This window comes from Copadichromis virginalis, linkage group LG15 (assembly GCF_057382275.1).
Source record: "Copadichromis virginalis isolate Kocher_CV1m ecotype Utaka linkage group LG15, C_Virginalis_male_GT1.1, whole genome shotgun sequence".
Taxonomy (NCBI): Eukaryota; Metazoa; Chordata; class Actinopteri; order Cichliformes; family Cichlidae; genus Copadichromis; species Copadichromis virginalis.
The window spans coordinates 2,058,452-2,077,045 of record NC_140632.1 but is presented as its reverse complement, the minus strand read 5'-3'; the positions used below and the strand labels follow the sequence as shown (position 1 = coordinate 2,077,045).

Here is an 18,594-nt window from a genome sequence, read left to right as displayed (position 1 = left end):
GTTAATGAACATAAATGTAAAAAAAAAATTACATGAATGTAAACATGCCAGATTATAGCCAAAGGCTAATTTCCATCTGTTGTCCTTAAACATAAAAAAATAGACATAATAATTCATAAAAATTCATCATTCATTCATAATAAAAACTCCATCACCAAACTTACACATACACACCATTCTGTTCCCAAATAAAACATTAAAACTATACATGCACAAACATGCAGGCGGTAAAGAAGTTCATGTGCACTTTTAGGCCAAATGTACACATATATATACATATATCTATATATACATATATATACATAGATATATATATATACACACACACACACAAACTGCAGTCACGGGTATGCGATAACTGGCAATGAGTCAATGTTGCCCTGAAAGAATTTTGCCCCGCTCATCTTTGCAGAGTTGTTGTAATTCAGCCACTTTGGAGGGTTTTTAAGCAGGAACTGCCTTTGTGAGGTCATGCCACAGCATCTCAATCAGATTCAGATCAGGATTTTGGCTAGGCCACTCCAAAGTCTTTATGTGTGTTGTGGATCATTATCCTTCTGCAGAACGCAAGTGCGCCTCAGCTTGAGATGGTCGGACACTCTCCTTCAGGATGTTTTGGTAGACGGCAGAATTCATGGTTCCATTTACCACAGCATGTCTTCCAGGTACTGAGGCAACAAGTAGCCCCAGCCCAACACACTAACACCACCATATTTTATTGTCGGTATGATGTTCCTTTTCTGAAATGCTGTGTTAGTTTTTTTCCAGACGTAACAGGACTCAAACTGTCCAAAAAGTTCAGCTTTTGTCTCGTCAGTCCACAGAGTATTTTCCCAAAAGTCTTGGGGATTATCGATACGTTGTTTGGCAAATGTGAGATGAGCCTCTGTGTTCTTTTTGGTCAGCAGGGGCTTTCTCCTCAAACTCTCCCATGGAGGCGATTTTTGCCCAGTTTCTTTCTCATTGTTGAATCATGAACTCTGACCTTAACTGAGACATGTGAAGCCTGTGGTTCTTTAATCTCGTTCTGGATTCTTCTGTGACGTCCTGGATGTGTTGACGATGTGCTCTTGGAGTAATTTTGGTAGGCCGGTCTCTCCTGGGAAGCTTCACCAGTTATACACAAAAGTTTTCTCCATTTGTGTATAATGGCTCTGTTTGATGATCTAAAACATGTAAGCATGACAAATACGCGAAACGCTAGGAAATCAGGAAGGGGGCAAACACTTTTTCACACCACTTTACATTTGCACAAGTGTGCCTTACAGGAAACGTATGTGAAAGAAAGGAAGGCTGTATGCAGCAAAGCTGCCTGTTCCAAGTCTATGTAGCCTCCAGCTGCTGATGCCAGTTGGCCATTTGACTACATTTTCATATTAAGGCCGAGTCTCCGAGAGGAGGATAAGACATGTGTGTTTTATCTGTCTGAGCCAATGACGACAACCCGATAGCCTCTCCATGTAAAATCTTTGCTACAGTCCTGCCACCAGCTGGGAAACCTTCAAAACACAAAAATACAAACATAGAAGGACAAACACACACATCCTCTCTAATGTGCGCACACACACAAAGACAAACACCCTATCCCTGTCTGCCACTGCCATGCTACAGTAGTTCCCGAGGCTACTTTGCATATCAGACCTGACATAATGAGGAGATACTGTATGGTGTCTGAGGACAGACAGCGGGTGTGGATTTGAAAGGTGATACTGCCACCTCGTCTGGTCAGCTAAATAAACCTGACACTTACGAGCCCGGGAGCTTGTTGGAGCTCCTCAGTTTTGAGCTATCGAGTCGGAAGGAGGTATAACTTTGGAAATGAATTATCTCTGCGCTCTCACAGAACAAGAGCAGAGTCTCAAAGGAGGCTGAGGTACTTATTTTTAGGTAGAAAAGGGTCAATGAGGAATGCCACCAAAATCCACAAACAGGTTGCGTACACTCATCGAGCACTGGAAATACACCAGTGTTAGCCAGCTAAACTGACCATTTACAGCTGTGAACTCTGTGAACTCCAAAAGCTTTGTCACTTGTTCTCATGCATCTGTACGTTTAAGATTTGCATAGAGGAAATTTTTCCAAGTACATTCACCTTTGGGCATAATCCAACAGGATGCAGTTTAAATGAAAATGGTGCACCAGTGCATGATACTGTTTTTTTGTAACTGCTGTAGGCGGCCTGGTTAGAGGAAATTTGTGCTAAGTCTCCTTAATCACAAACTTACAGATGTCCTGAACAGATGTTTCACTGAGAGAACCTGTTGCCGCCGCACTCCTTTGTTAAACCTACACAGCAAACACTGCAGCCCGAGGTTCCCATTGGACAGCCACTGGTAGCACCTGAGGTTTCTACTAGTAACTCTGCAACATGGAGAAAGGTCTGCTACTATTTTTCAATTTCTCTGTCCCCCGTAGAACTGCAGAGGAAAAGCACTGAAACTGAGCCGCTGTGCACCTAAACAACCTTTTACTATTTCTCGGCCAAGAGAGCAGATTCTGGCAGCACCTCCCCAAGACATCTCAACAAGGATGCAGTTTGGGTAGCACAAAACGACGCATGAATTATTCACCCTATTAGCTATTGTCAAAGTTTGATGGATAACGGCTTCAGAGGTACCCTCCCAATGGGTAAAAACTGGCAATTTCTACTGAGGGGCAGAGGAGTGAACCACAGGATGTAGTATGCTTTAGTCAAATTCAGTAGAAGGTGGCTAAAAATAAACTCTCCCCAAACCCCTCATGACAAGAACAGATCAGTGATGCATACACCTTAATAGTAGATTAAGTTCTCCCTTTCCTGTGACAGACAGGAAAGGGAGAACAGAGTAGATTGGGCCAGCTCCCTCTGTTCACACTGCCTCTGAAAGCCTGGCTGTTTTGCCTGTTAAAGAGGCAAACACTATTTCTTTCCCTCCACTGCTGGGGTCACGATGCATCCTGTTTATGTCGGAGTCTCAGATGAAGGGCACTCTTGCCCTTCATCTGTGAGGCCCCCATCTGTGTGCCTCAACCTAGTATGGAGGTGTCCACAGCTCAGCAAACATGTCTATTCCTAAGGTTAGATGACCCCGAGGTGACAGTGAATCTGTCAGAGCAGGACACCGATGAAGACCTGGCTATATCACTGCTGTCATGGATCATGTCTAGCTGATTTGAGATCAGCAAGAGAAGCTTGGGACTCAGTGACGGCTCCGACCTTCACCACAGCCTGTCATCTAGGAAGAAGTTCTGGAAACCTTTCATGCTACAACTCATTTGATCTCAAATATTGCTTAAATGGTAACCCATCTTCTCATCCTCGCTGCTTCATCCAGCAAATAGTGTTTACACACCATGTTAGGGACAGGCTGAAGATGCCAGGATACTGGATAAGACCCAGTTAGGCTTGTTTGTTCACGTTAAGTCTTGGAGCGTGGAGCTCCGTGTTCCTCATTACAAACACTGGTTCATTAAATGAGCAGGTAACTCGTGTAAAAACCATGTTTGTGCTTTGTAGGGCTTGATGGCAGCTGATATAAGTGCTGGTTGAGACTTCAGAGCCATCACAGATTGTTCCCATGGGTAGGAAGTAAGCCTACAAGCAAAGCTAGCAAACATCACGTGAAGCACAACTGCCTCATAAAATAGACCTTTGGGTAATCTCGAGGGGACTTGACATTATTTTCCTCTTCCAGCCAACCCTGGGCCAATTAAAGTTGACTAATGCTCTTTTTGTCCTTCACGATGTGCTGCTGTGTTTTAGACAGCATGAGTCTGACATTTTTCATCCACCAGCCTCATCCTCGAGTGTTTTTTATAGTTCACTTTTCAAAAAGCAAAAATGTAGAAAATAGAGAGACTTGTAATGGATTCCTTCTTACATAATGCTTTTCTACTGAATGGGGTTCAATATCTCGCCAATGTAGACTGGAGCAGTCAGAGGCCGAACCATCAACTTTCCAATTAGTAGATGACCTCCTCTACTTCCTGAGCTCCCTACAGTAGTAGTAGTTGTACTGAGGGTAAAGACGCTTGATTACTTCCTGTTGTCATCCCACTGTTTTGAGCATGTGGCGGTCACCATCAAACATTTACAGAGATTGATCTTTTAGTTAGTACGGCATCAAGGGAAAAAAATCTGTAACAGCACATAAGGTCATTCAGATTTGCTTCCACGACTGAACGACAAGATAGAGAAACAGAGATAAACTGGGCGCTGATGGTGAATCCTTGCCCACTGCCAGCATTAGCCAGGCTCGTGTGGAGCGCAGGATGCGTGCTGCAGCCCTGTCCGTTTGAATCCACCTCACTCTCTGTCTCCCTCCACATCTATGCAGGTGATGCTTTATGCCTTTGATGGTAACTTATGGACGCGTGCATTTAACATTCTCTTACACAATCGCTAACAAAGCCGCGCGCCCACACACAGGCTCGGCACACAGCACATGCATGCATGCGCAGAGATGCACAATGCACAGCGTTGCTCTCCTGAAAACACATGGAGCACATACATCACACAAAGGGGCAGGGATATAAGTAATTTAGCACACTGTGACACTTTCACGGTCTAATTAGCCCCAGTGTTGCAGTAAACACGTCCCAATGACCCCGCAGTTCTGGTTACTCATTAAGTATAGATGGAGCTGAAGATGGCCCAACCTCTCTCGTCTGTCGGGACCTGACTCGTCACGGAGGCGGCTCCCCAGAACCATCCAGAACCTCAGGACCGACCGCAGGATTCAACAAGCACTTATACAAACACAATCAAGACACTAGAAACCCCTCGTTTTTCTTCTTCCAGTCGTGTGTGAAGCTAACAGCATCCATCCTTCCCTGACCACATTCATGCATGCTTTCATGTGCACATTGACAAGAAGACGTAAAGCAGATTCAAAGAAAGCTCTAGAGAGAGTGCTGCACGGCTTGTGCAGAGACAGACAGCACCGTGCTTGCTGCTGTTTCTGCCTTTGACGCGGTGATGGGGATTTTCCTCTCCCTTTCTCTCTGTTGCGGTAGCAGACGTGGCCAGCGAGCTGTGATCAAACTGTGCCTTCATCCCTCCTCTCCCTCTCATCAGCTGGAAGGCTTCAGCAGCAGGGTGCCCCAGATTAACAGGCCACCTCCCTCCTCCCATCTAGTGCAGATGATGCTTCCTCTATTGTGGAACACTACTGACACCTTCTGGTCAGACAAAGGACACAACGTGTGGCAGTTCGAACTGTGGGATTTTCTAAACTTCATGATGTTGACCTGGTATGACCATAGCAGTCATTTTCTTACAACCTCTTATTCGCCATTTCCACATTTTTACCATCAGACTGAAGAACAGCTGTGTATAAGTCGGAGTTCAACATTGTGCCTTATTCATCTTGGACTGGGCCTTCGTGCAGCTCCAGTGCAGCTTCATCTGAAACAAGCCGTTACCGCTCTGTTTGCCGTCTCTTCAACGCTACTTCTTCTTCTTCTTGTCCAATAGATGGGTGGGGCTTGTTTCAGTGACATCACACAGAGCCATGAGGAAAAAAAACCCTGAAACTGAGTGTTTACTCTGATCTTATTTGAATCTTAGGGCATGTTTAATGTGAGTATTCAGGATTGTAAGAGCATATACACCAATCACGCACAACATTATGACAACCCTCTTAATATTCTCTTCGTCCCCTTTTGCTGCAAAAACAGACCCTTTGGGGCATGGACTCCACCATCCCTGAAGGTGTGCTGTGATATCTGCACCAAGATGTTAGCAACAGATCCTTTAGTCCTGTGAGCTGTAAGGTGGGACTGTGGACCAGACTTGTTTGTCCAGCATATCCTACAAATGATTGATTGGATTGGATTTAGATCGAGGCAATTTGGAAGCAAAGTCAACACCTCAAACTTGTTGTGCTGGCAGGGTTTCCATGAAAGAGTACACATGGTCTACAACAATGCTTAGGTAGGTGGTACGTGTCAAAGTAACATCCACATGGATGGCAGGACCCAAGGTTTCCAGCAGAACATTGCCCCAAACATCACACTGCCTCTGCTGGCTTGTTTTCTTCCCATAGTGCTGCCAGGTGTTCCTCAGGTTAGTGACGCACATGCACCCGGCTATCTGCATGATATAAAAGAAAACGTGATTCATCAGACCAGACCAGCATGAGTCAGCATGGGCACCCTGACTGGTCTGCAGCATACAAACTGTGATGATTCTGACACCCTTCGATCAAAGCCAGCATTTATTTTTCCAGCAGCTTCGGAGATGCTCTGACCCAGTCATCTATCTGAACTCACTCAAATCCTTATGCTTGTCCATTTTTCCTGCTTCTAAGCACATGAACTTTGAAATAAAATGTTCACTTGCTTCCAAATATATCCCAGTCTTATTCAGATGTGCCAGTGGTCATAATGTTATACCCGATTGGTGCATATATGCCATAGAAAATATGGTAAATATTGATTTACAATGGTACCTTTGAATTCCAGGCTGCACTGCTGCATCTGATCAATACTCCCGATAGATCAATCAGAGGCTGCAGTGGTTTCTTGTATGTGGTAAGTGGTACATCAGCGCCAATTCTCAATCAATATCAGAATGTGGTGTTAATCTAGTGATTGGCCCTCTGGCAGAAACACATGACAGAGTTTGAACAGCACAGCAGAGCAAAGAGCCATTATCCAACAACACTAGATCAGCAAATACCTTCAAATTACGTTACTTTTTTCCCTCCATCACAGAGGAGCGTAGCCTGGCTCGCCGCACCTCAGAGGTCACTTTGGGTTGAGCACCGTCAGGGACTTTCTCTCTTTGTACAGTGGCGTATTATGTAAGATTGTATCTGGGCTTTTTGTGCATGCTAGGCCAAATCTAATAGGATATAACAGTTCTATGCAAAGCTCAAATTTTTCTTTTTTCATCTAAAGCTGCAAAATCAAAAGAAGTTAGCTTGACTCAAGCTGAGCAGTGCACAGTGATACTGTAATCACTTCAAAGCACAGACGCTTTCCTTTTCCTTCTTCTTTAAAAGTATAGAAAGAACAGTGAAGCTAACACTAGCATATGAAGGTCAGGCCACGGTGATGTGAATGTGCAGATTAGACTCTTCAAATCAAATGACACAAAGTCTTTAATCAGTTGTACATGCATTGGCACAATATCACATTTTTATTTATTTTTCTTTTTAGCTGTGATGTGAAAAAAAGAACCGTGATGCATAAAAAGGTTAAAAAAAACAAATGAAAAACATGTACGCTGATGCGCCAGGACTACGCATACTTTTTTTCATCTTTTATGAATGTTGCAAGCACCTCTCTTTACAATACTGTTGGCAAGTCATCATTTAAAAACATGTTTGCAAAGATAAAAAACAAAGAGCACGGTAAACGCAATGCAAAGCAGGATCTCCTTCAGTTAATCGAACCTAATTTACACGTATGAAGGGACGTCTGATTGGATGGATCGTACACATGCATAAAAAAGAAAACCAAAATCACATCAAATACATCAATGCTGACAAACTGTTTTTTGTTTTTTACTTACAGCAAAGAAGAAGACAGTGGAATAAGGACAGAGGGGTGACATGAAGGACAAGAAGGGAGGACGGGGAACACAACATAAAAACTGCATGAAATGGAACGATTTACAGATTTGAGTCTTTTGTGACTCCACCAGCACATAAAAAAGCAGCTCGAACCTGGGAGGTGGAGGTTTCTTTCTTTTCTTTTTTAAACCTAAAGTCTGGAAGTTTGAGGCACTGTCAGAGAAATGGCAACATGACAGGAGGCAGACAGAAGAATCACAAACCACACAGACGTCTGTATGTACAGGGCAGCTCTCTTTGTCGTAAATTTAAACTGTCGTGTTTGCCTTGCTGATCGGTTTGGAGTAGGGCTGCCACGATTACGTCGACTATCAAAATCGTCGACGACTGATTTAATAGTCGACGCGTCGTTTGAAGCTTTGTAAGATCCCAAAAGACGCAGGAATAAGTAGCAGGATTTAAGAGTGTAATAACGGACTGAAACAGAAGATGGCAGCACTGCATGTACAAGGATGCCAGCTGCCATTAAACCCAGAAGAAGAAGAAGTAGCTCTGTCCCAGAATTCATAGCGCAGCCCAGCTCAGTTTCCAACAATGGCGGCAGCTAGTTAGTTTTAACTTTACTCTTATTATTCTTTCTGGGTCACAAAATAAACGTTTAACATATTTTCAGGCGAGAATGTAGCTGTGTAAACCTCAAATATCTGCTCAGTTTATCAGGACACCACATATTTTCAAAAGCGCTCCGACGTTTTCGGAGACGTCTGTTACCCACTAGCTCGATAGCTAGCCGGGGGCTAGGCTAACTAGAGCTGAGAACACCGGACTCCCGGCAAATCGTTTTCAAACCCACCGCCGTCTTTCGCTACTCAGGTTAAACATGATATATGAGTCACTTAGATAACTTAAAATGTTATTGTTTGGCTTTTTTTTAGTATTTTATTTGTTCCTGAGTAAATCGGTTTGGCTGAGATTAAAGTTTTTACACAGCTGAATAAACGTCAAGCAGACAGCTGATTATCAGAAGTGTGAGATGCTCGAGAATATACTCCGGTGTCCTGTTATAGTTTAGATAGCAAGGAGTTTATTAAACTTCACCAAGACAATCTGCAAATGTCATTAAAATTTAATAAACTATCATCTTGTCTTTATTGTTAGTTAGCACAGACCTGAAACACTTAAAGCTGTAAGCTAATGATAGTTATATAAGAGCAGATGCTGCTGGTGCAATAAGCTGTACGTTTTACATCCAATGGATGATGATCTGATTAGTCGACTAATCGCAAAAATAATCGGTGACTAGTCGACTATCAAAATAATCGTTTGTGGCAGCCCTACTTTGGAGTTAAATAAAATGTAGTGCTGGAAAAAAAGATAATCCTAAAAGACCAAGAGTTTGTTTAGTACAGTGCCCTTCAATAAATCCTCTGGGGTGCTTTAATCTCATGGTGTTCATAATATAACTACTCACATAATATTGATTCTGTTACACTTTTAAAACTAAATTAAAGTTGGTCTGGGGTCCCTGGGGATCCCAATACAGATCTATCAGGCTCTGTACGAGCATGAAATTCAAGTGTAACTGGTGCGTCTGGAGAGGCAAATCAAACACACTGCTGATGGCGTTAGTGTTTCTCACTCACACATTCGCTGACCCGCTTCTTTTCTCCCGCTCCTGGTGCTAACCCAGTACAGAGTATGGCTTCACTGCGTTGATATTGTTCAGGACTTTCTGTCCCCCCCCCCCAAAACCCCTCCATCAGCCGAGGCATTGTCTAGTCTCAGAAAGGCACGCGACTGAGCTCTGTGGTTCACAGTTTGCTAATGCTCTGGTTCTTCACCTTTCTGTTTAGCAGCACTTTGCATTGATCTCCGTTCCAGAGAAAATGACACTTTGTGACCTTGTCGATAAGATACATATACATATTTACAGAGAAGATCGTCTCCTTATAGCAGAAGGGTCAGTTTATGTATTTGCAACTTGTGCACAGAGGGAGTGAAATGAGATGTGTATGTGTGTTGCAGTAGTAGTAAAATGTACAAAAATACCACATGGAAAAGGACACTGAGAAAGACAAACGCAGCAGAGATGATGGTTTTTGTATGTGGCCGTGTTTTTCATTTACGAGTGTTTGATTGTGTATTTGCCTTTCTGCAGCTGGGAGATGTACAGCTTTGACTTGGTACCATCCAGTCGTTTGAACCACACCTCATCATTGTTGATGGTGGTGATGATGGCACTGCATGACACACAAAAAACAACAACAACAACAACAACAACGTCAGTGAACAATCGCCCCCCAGTCCTCTCAGATGCCAAAGACGTGTGTGATGACTGTGTGCAAACACACAGGAGGACGCAGCTACTAAGCAGGAAGCCAAAGTCAAACCTGCTCTGTAATGCTCAGCAGGCTTCTGGTTAGAAAACAATAAAGATTTAATAGATGCGTCCTAAACATGTTCTTGATTAGTTTATCAGTGTTTCACATTGTCGTTCAGGGTTTTTGGCCCTCGTCTTTACAACAGAGCCTCGTGGCCATTCGTTTATGCACAGCTGTCCTAAATATCCCGCCACAGCATATCAATCACTTTGATATAATCTCTGGACTTGTGACTGGGCAAACTGATTCCTTCCATCACACCTCCACCACTGTGCGTTTGGTATGAGGCATTTGTGCTGACATGTTGGACCTGTGCATTACGGTCAAACATCTCCACTTTGGTCTCATCTGTCCAAAGGAAATTGCTCCAGACGTCTTCGCACACCTAAACCCTGCTGCACAGTGAAAGTATCTAAACTGTTGGAGGCATCGTGGTAGCGCTCCATCTTTTAAATACAGTCTATAGTGCAGAAGTGACCTCACTTACTCTCCCTGAGCCGTTAGCTTGCACACTTTCTATAAGCAGAGAAAAAACACTAACACCAAAAAACACTGCTCTAATACAGACATTATACAATCAAGTGGACAGACGGGTTGAAACTAGGATGAGCAGGAGCGAGTAGATGAGCTTAATTGAAAAACAGCAACAAACCATTTCATATATTCCACTGAATGGCCATAGTTTCCTAAAGACAGTTATAAAAACACATATTTTTATTTTGTTGTCATTGGGTTACTTCTGTGTTCCAATCATTGGCAAATAATAGTGAAGAATGAAGAAAACTGACCATAAAACTGGCAGAACAATTTAATAAGTAGTGGCCTAATTTGTGGTTTAATAAGTTTAATAATGAGTTCTAAATCTAAAATAACAAAGAGTGTACACAGATTTATAAATCTGAGACCGTGTGTCCACACTTTGGATCTCACAGATCTGAGCTGCAAACATACGAGCGTTTCATACACCCAGCCTCAGGTGTCTACAGGTCATCCCTGATGCAGGAGAACAAAAATAACTGGATCATTGCGAGTCCAGAGCTGCACAGGAGGACTAAAACCTAAATAACAACATGAACATTTTATCCTTCTGATGTTTTGACCAGTTAATTAATAGCTGTCCAAGTATATCAGGTGTCTGTTGTTAGCAGTGTTGGTCATGTGAGCACTTCTCCTGGCTTTTATTTCAGCAGCTCATTTGCTGCTCTGACTGGCTCCTTGTTGCAGCATTACTGGAAACACGATTCATTCTACACATGGATGAAACTGCTTGTACTTCTGTCACTGTTGCAGTATCCTTTTACTGTACTACTGTTACATGAGATCTGGAAGTGGAATATACTGTAGATTAGTCATTTCTAACCCTGGTAAAGGGTTTAAAAAAGGACCAGATGTTTAACTGCTTGTAAATTGCTTCATCATCCTTCTGTAAAACGTTTCATTCAGTCCTTTATTAGAAGAGCTTCCTCTACGACTGCAGTACAGCAGATATGTTGAGCACCTTTTCTGTGAAAGGCAGACACAGGAAGAATTTGTTCACACCTGCATAAAACAAATGAGTTTCTACTACAGACAAGGAAGTGATGTTCAGGTTCATTACTGAGCTGCTTCCACAGGAAGGATCTCATCACATGGTCAGAGCTACTCCAACTACACTGTCGTCCTCAGCCTGCTGAAGATGGTAGTTCAAGAGCACAGTGCTGGAACACATCTGCAGAAAACAGCTGCATTTGTTGTTACAGTTCTTAATACTTAACTTGGCCCCTGTGTATTTGTATAAGTTTAAGTACATTACCTGTAATAATTATAATAATGGATTGCATTTATATAGCGCGTTTCAAGGCACCCAAAGCACTTTACAATTTCACTATTCATTCACTCTCACATTCACACACTGGTGGAGGCAGCTACAGTCGTAGCCACAGCTGCCCTGGGGTATATTGTCTGGTGTGCATGGCTGCCATATCACAGCTCTAACTGCTCATAACAGCCACCTGCTTGTTTCGCCACTCAGTGGTGGCGGTAAAAGCGAGGGGGAGGTGATGTGGCATCATTGCGTGCCTTCAACTGACAGCGCATCCTTTCCAGACGGCACACAGGGCGCGACGCAGAATGTGCAGCCACATTCAGCCTCGTAGGCACATTGTCTCCCCAGCATATGACTAGAGAGCCATTCAGTCACGTAGCCTTGCACAGTGTGTCACGAGCAGACGCACACACATTCAGAATTCATACTAGAAGCTGTTTCCAATAAACCCCCTTCCCACACACCTAGTTGGGTACTCGTCCTTCCTGTTGATACAGATGGCCTGTCCCCTGGAGTACCACTGGTTGTCATAGAAAAGTCGACCGTCCTCGGAGCGTGCCACGTGGTGATGTCTGTCAGGCTTTACTGCAGGCACTGGAGAAGGAGCAGGAAAGAGAGGAAGAGACGGAGAGGTTTCAAGACAAGCGACGGGGACAGAGTAAGGTTAAAAGAAATAAAAAGTCTTCTAAAAAAGGAGGGAGTCTCCTCTGAGCACAAAGTACTGAGTCAAAACCCCTCGTGTGTAAGTGCGGGTCGATCGCCACACTCAGCCAGGTATCGACTGTAACCAAGGACGAGGAGAAACTCTTAGCGTGTCAGGCTACATTTCACTGTGTGTTATACTTGTATAACTATGCATGTGACAAATAATAAAGAACCTTGAAGAACCTTGAACCTTACCATCCACCTTCACCCTGTGGGGCCCCAGTGATGCCATTGCCTGTGAGGGGAGGACACAGACACAACTTGAAAGGTTAAATCACAGCTTGGACACATTCAGCAGGTGACAAACTCTGCTTTCAGAAGAATACCTTTCTTATTGCAGTCCAGTCTTCAAGGATATCCAGGTCTTGCAGCATGTAAACAATATAAGGCCGTGATAGAAGTTGAGGAAAAAAACAGGAAAAACAAACAAAACATTGGTTTTAACAGCACGTCTGTGTGTGGAGATGAATGAGACAAGGACAGAACAGCAGCGAAGGATATCAGAAACAACAACGGGCTTCTTCTTCTTGACCGGGCAGAACGGGTCCTTTTTCTTGTTCTTCCGTGAGTGCAATCCATCATTCCACAACTCTGCAGAACGGAGAGAGAGCGGAAAACAGCTGTGCGTTTGACCACTTCCTTCTACACTGCTCAAAACAACACATCAGATTTCAACAAGGATCAAAATCATGCTGGATATCTATACTCATAAGAACAGGAAGGCTCCACCAGACAATGTCCATCCCTCAGGCCACCTGTGTAGGATCACCTACGAGCAGTGACACTGACCCTGGTCGAATGCAAAACTAGTGAAACAACAGTCCTGTTTTGGGGTTGTCTGTTTTGAAACAGTGTAGATTTAACTGACAATAAACTCATCCGATGTCATTACTTGGATTATAAATCAGATGAGCAGTGCAGCTGTGGGTCCCCGCAGGTCATCACGAGGATTGCAGAATTAAAGCTGTACCCGTCCATCTTTTATTTACAGTATAGTACAGCTAGGCAACCTAAATGTGAGTCACCATCAGTGTTGGTCAAGTTACTTGAAAAATAATGAGTAACTAATTACTGATTACGTCCCCCAAAAAGTAATCCTGTTACTTTACTGATTACTTATTTTCAAAAGTAATTAATTACTTAGTTACTTTGTAAAAACACGATTTACAACCTGAATAGGTGATAAAGCGATAGATCTTTCAGCCCAATTCTACTTTTTCTGCCTTGTTTTATTAGTTTTAATCTTTTAACTTTATGCATCAAGCAAAAATTTAATTCTATGCAACATTCTCTGACTGGAAGAAATTTGTTTAACATTTAAACCTATTTTCTGCACATTCCAGCTCATAAAATAAATGTTTTTTTTGTGTTTACACTCAGTCTTTCAAATAGATGCAAGTAAAACACAGCAGAACATAAATAAAGTCAAAGACTCAGCGGTCCTGTTGCTCTATTTTCACCTGTAAAGCAGGAGTGGGGGTAGGCGGAGGTTTACCCTGGTGCAGGTGTGCCGCGGTCAGTGGAAGAATCCGCGAGTTTCTCTGTGAGTTTCCCATTACGTCGTAGCTACTCGGTGCTTGCTCGGAAGTTTAGACGTTTTCTTCCCACCCACAGCGGACACTAGTGTTTTTGTCACTTTTTATGGAATCAAACTCAAAGTAAGGTCAGTACTTCCACGTTTTAAACGCTGCACGCTCATACTCTCTCCCGCACTCGATATATTATCCATTGTTGATCTGCACACAGCTGCTGTCACTAACATCGCACTCACTTACGTCACTGTCGTGAGACATTCTCGCAATAAAATCACGGTTTTAGTAACGCAGTAACGGTAATCTAATTACTGTTTTTGCAATAGTAATCCCTTACTTTACTCATTACTTGAAAAATAATGAGTAACTAATTACTGATTACGTCCCCCAAAAAGTAATCCTGTTACTTTACTGATTACTTATTTTCAAAAGTAATTAATTACTTAGTTACTTTGTAAAAACACGATTTACAACCTGAATAGGTGATAAAGCGATAGATCTTTCAGCCCAATTCTACTTTTTCTGCCTTGTTTTATTAGTTTTAATCTTTTAACTTTAAGCATCAAGCAAAAATGTAATTATCTGCAACATTCTCTGACTGGAAGAAATTTGTTTAACATTTAAACCTATTTTCTGCACATTCCAGCACATAAAATAAATGTTTTTTTTGTGTTTACACTCAGTCTTTCAAATAGATGCAAGTAAAACACAGCAGAACATAAATAAAGTCAAAGACTCAGCGGTCCTGTTGCTCTATTTTCACCTGTAAAGCAGGAGTGGGGCAGGCGGAGGTTTACCCTGGTGCAGGTGTGCAGCGGTCAGTGGAAGAATCCGCGAGTTTCTCTGTGAGTTTCCCATTACGTCGTAGCTACTCGGTGCTTGCTCGGAAGTTTAGACGTTTTCTTCCCACCCACAGCGGACACTAGTGTTTTTGTCACTTTTTATGGAATCAAACTCAAAGTAAGGTCAGTACTTCCACGTTTTAAACGCTGCACGCTCATACTCTCTCTGCACTCGATATATGATCCATTGTTGATCTGCACACAGCTGCTGTCACTAACATCGCACTCGCTTACGTCACTGTCATGAGACATTCTCGCAATAAAATCACGGTTTTAGTAACGCAGTAACGGTAATCTAATTACTGTTTTTGCAATAGTAATCCCTTACTTTACTCATTACTTGAAAAAAGTAATCGGATTACAGGTAACGCGTTACTGCCCATCTCTGGTCACCATAGACCCAACTTCTCACAAATGTTTGGTAATTCCTGACTAAACTCTGGATAAATACCTGATAAAAATACAGAATAATAAAAAAGGATGTTCTTGTTGCTACCTGAGGTAATGTCGATACTGTGCCTGTCTTCCTCCAGTCTTCTGATCTTTTCCTCCAACTCACTCTGCACAGTATCAAACAGCAGCAACTTCTCACTCTAGAAGGCAGAAAACACACACACACACACACACACACGCACACACACACGCACACACACACACACACGCACACACACACACACACACACACACACACAACAATACTGAGCAAAAATGGTCAAATAGCTTAAACTAGTAGGATTGAGTTGAATTTACTCCACAATTAAGCAAAACATCTCAAAAATCTAAAATTACAGACGTATTTGAAACTTCAAAAGAAAGAAAAAAGATAAAGATTTCTGTGTTTTTGAACAAGATGTATTTTAACTTGGCCTCTCACCTCCCAGTGCTGGCACGCTGCTTGGATCTCACACTCGTATTTGTTCTTTACTGACTCCAAGCACAGCTCCCTGTAGATCCCTGGAAAAAAATCATACAAATCTAATCTGCAGGAAGGACAAGATCCTTTTCTGTAGCTGAGAGTTGTACATAAAGGAGGTGATAGTATTTCAAAGTTTATATTCCCATTTAAAATGCCAAGAAAATATAGTGAACCCTTTAAATGATCAGGATCTCTACACATAAATCAAGATCGATACACACGTGCTTGAAGCACAGATGAAATCTGTGGAAATCTGAGAAGAAGCTACAGAAACGCTCCGATGGAGATTACTGCTGTTAAACAAGTTCACTTCAGGGATGCACCTAATTTCTCCAGCCTGCATGATTCAGTATTGTTCAGTCAGACCATCTTTGCTTGGACTTGTGACTTAGATGGAGGTCAGACCTTATTTTGTAAGTAATATTTGCAGAAATACTGTTAATCCAACTGGGTTCACAAACTACAATGTAAACTTTGTATGTCAAGGTCACAGTCAGACCTATACGTCTCCATGACAACTATAGACTCACCGGCCACTTTGGTCCTGATCTGCATGTTCTCCTGCAGGTTGGCTAAAGGTTCCAGATACTCTTGGGCACAACCGGCCATGACCTCCTGGAGCTTGATGTCCACCTGGCTCAAACGCTCCTTATACAACCTGAACGGCAGATAGTTGCATTTTAAAACTGTGTTGTAATGTCTGTTGTCAAACCCATTTTAGAACTGATGTATAAATGTGACTGGCATGGCCCGGCCCGGTGAATGACAGGTAGAAATCTCTCCAAATATGACATAAGTAAGTACCTGGACTGGACAGTAATAACCCAGGAATGACACAGAATCCAAAGGCACACTGGAGGTCTGTACTGTGAAGCAAGATTTGGGGCTTATTGATGCAAATCCAGGTTCACCCTTTGGGTTTTCAGTGTTACGAGGGTGTGTTATGACTCACTTCTTACTGGGGAATTATGCTTCAGCAGGAAATCTATGGCACAACCTGGTGTGAAATGGAGCTACACGACCAGTTGAGGCAGCCCACAACTATTGCAACTGGCCTTCAGCACTGATTGCTGTTACTATCAGAAGGGCTGTGGGACAAAAGCAGTGGGAAAACTAGAGGGACAAATATGTTAACCCTGGAAAAACCGACCACAACAAAGAGCGGGGGACGACGGAGGGGAGAAAGGACATGGTAAATAGCATGTAATGCACTAGCACAAGCATGTTTCAATGACATCGGCCACTTGTATAGGTTACGTCGTAGGTTCAGCAAAGATCATGCACAGAAGTCCCAGTCAGGTCATGGCGGGGTACATTGCCATGGTAATCTACAACCTCCTCCAGAGCAGGTTATGTCAAACTATCGTGTGTGGACTTCAGTGTGCAGATAGTGAGCGAGTCTGCAGTGTTTATAGCTGTGTTTGAGCATCACTACGCTCATGTCTCCCCCTCCCTGTAACAGCTGGGATAGTTTCCAGATCTCGCTCCACAAACCTCTATGTTGGGGCAAACTGGTAGATGGCTGCGTGGGTATGTTGAACTTATTTTGTAGTATAGGCCTCTAGACTCACAGCCTCACAGCATACTGGAACACCATTTCAGAACCAGTACTTTATACAAACTGCCTGAAGGCAACAAGACAAATCCATGATATTGACCAGTAATACTGGCTAAAATGGACCAAGATCCACGGTCCATGTCACTGGGAATATCCCAGTGAATCTGACAAACACCTCAGAGTGTGAGTCCCAGATGTCAGAGCTGCTTTCAGTGTGAAACATGTCAGAGAGCTTACTGTTCCTTCAGGTCAGTGAACTGCTTCTCCAGTGTGGTCATCTCATCCAGGCACTCCATCCTCCTCCTCTCACAGTCTTCATCGTCCATCTCTGTTCACATACAGACATGACAGCTTTGACAACCCCTCCACACCACAACTGCTTTTTATCCTCATCCACATGACAACCCCACACTGCACTTCACACCCAAGCAACCTGTCAGCCCATTTTTAAGAGAAATCACGCGCACTGTTAAACATATAAATTACACTCGAGTATGTAACACGAGTTTAACTGTCGGTTGATGTTCAAGGCCTATTTTTCCCACCCGAGCTGTCTCCATCTTCAGACACGGACGAGCTAACGGTATCCTCCTCGTCTGTGGTGCTGCCGTCTTGCTCGGGAAAGTCCACCTCCATTTCTTCGTGGTTGCTTTCTTTCTTCTCCCGCGAGTGGACCGGCATTGCGACTGTCAGATAAGCCGGTGTTAACGGGGTGGCACGGCCTTTCTTCAATGTTTCACCCCGAAGAAAGAGCCAAATGCAGCGGTAGCTAACCGGCTAGCTAGCCCGCATCTACCAGCTGGAAATACAAACATGGCCACCGTCAACCAATCATAAGGCGCTTTACTGAGTTTGTCCAATCAAATGCTTCTGTGAACGAGCTTGCGACCAGAAGCTTGCAGGGATTTGTAGTCTTTAAAAAAAACTTTTTTCAAAACGTCTCTTTATATCAAGTCTGTTGTGAGGATTAATTCTTTATTTTGTCCATAGATAAATTCTTGTACACTTAACTTAAACATTAACTCCTGACAGCAATTTAGAGACTCTCACAAATGCGTCTATATTTATATTTCATGACAAGCACCTTTTGTTAATATTACAAATCTTTAATTGATTTAGACAGGCTGGCACTGCAGTCTCTGGTGCTGATCAAAATCCATACCTTTAAAAAAATTGTATCCTTTTCATTTTCTATCTTTGGAGGTCATTTTTTTAACCCATCAATTTACTATAACTAGATGCTACTTGTAGTATCTAAGCTATACTGTTACTGTATTAGTTTTTCTTTCCTATTTTCTGTCTGATAGTTACACAGCCACATTTTCAGATAATAAGTTTAGTGTATCTGGACGTATTT

General features: G+C 42.8%; 1 protein-coding gene across 3 annotated transcripts; it reads right to left on the bottom strand.

The window, feature by feature from the left end:
- Positions 1–7,067: 7,067 nt before the first annotated feature.
- Positions 7,068–18,077, bottom strand: LOC146691504 (breast cancer metastasis-suppressor 1-like protein-A). 3 transcript variants are annotated; one of them, XR_014915068.1, is made up of 11 exons: positions 17,783–18,077; positions 17,475–17,565; positions 16,210–16,337; positions 15,638–15,717; positions 15,260–15,356; positions 12,891–12,980; positions 12,716–12,780; positions 12,585–12,624; positions 12,149–12,278; positions 11,478–11,588; positions 11,310–11,383 (listed from the first exon to the last, which is right to left on the bottom strand). XR_014915068.1 is itself a non-coding variant. In XM_085431316.1 (10 exons), exons 1-10 carry the CDS (start codon positions 17,916–17,918, stop codon positions 9,622–9,624), a joined length of 975 nt encoding a protein of 324 aa, XP_085287442.1. In that variant the 5' UTR covers positions 17,919–18,076; the 3' UTR covers positions 7,068–9,621. The 3 variants fall into 3 exon arrangements, 2 of the variants coding, with proteins under 2 accessions (XP_085287442.1, XP_085287443.1); XM_085431316.1 differs by lacking the exons at positions 11,310–11,383; positions 11,478–11,588 and adding an exon at positions 7,068–9,739 and having other exon boundaries at positions 17,783–18,076; XM_085431317.1 differs by having other exon boundaries at positions 11,310–11,588.
- Positions 18,078–18,594: the final 517 nt, after the last annotated feature.

What these genes read in the sequence shown, in the direction of transcription:
- LOC146691504 (XM_085431316.1), bottom strand. Translation starts at nt 17,918, where the DNA reads ATGCCGGTCCACTCGCGGGAGAAGAAAGAAAGCAACCACGAAGAAATG. An exon ending in TTCACTGACCTGAAGGAACA is followed by an intron (nt 16,338 to 17,474) that starts GTAAGCTCTCTG and finishes TCTGCCGTTCAG; the next exon opens with GTTGTATAAGGAGCGTTTGA. An exon ending in CAGCGTGCCAGCACTGGGAG is followed by an intron (nt 15,357 to 15,637) that starts GTGAGAGGCCAA and finishes TCTGCCTTCTAG; the next exon opens with AGTGAGAAGTTGCTGCTGTT.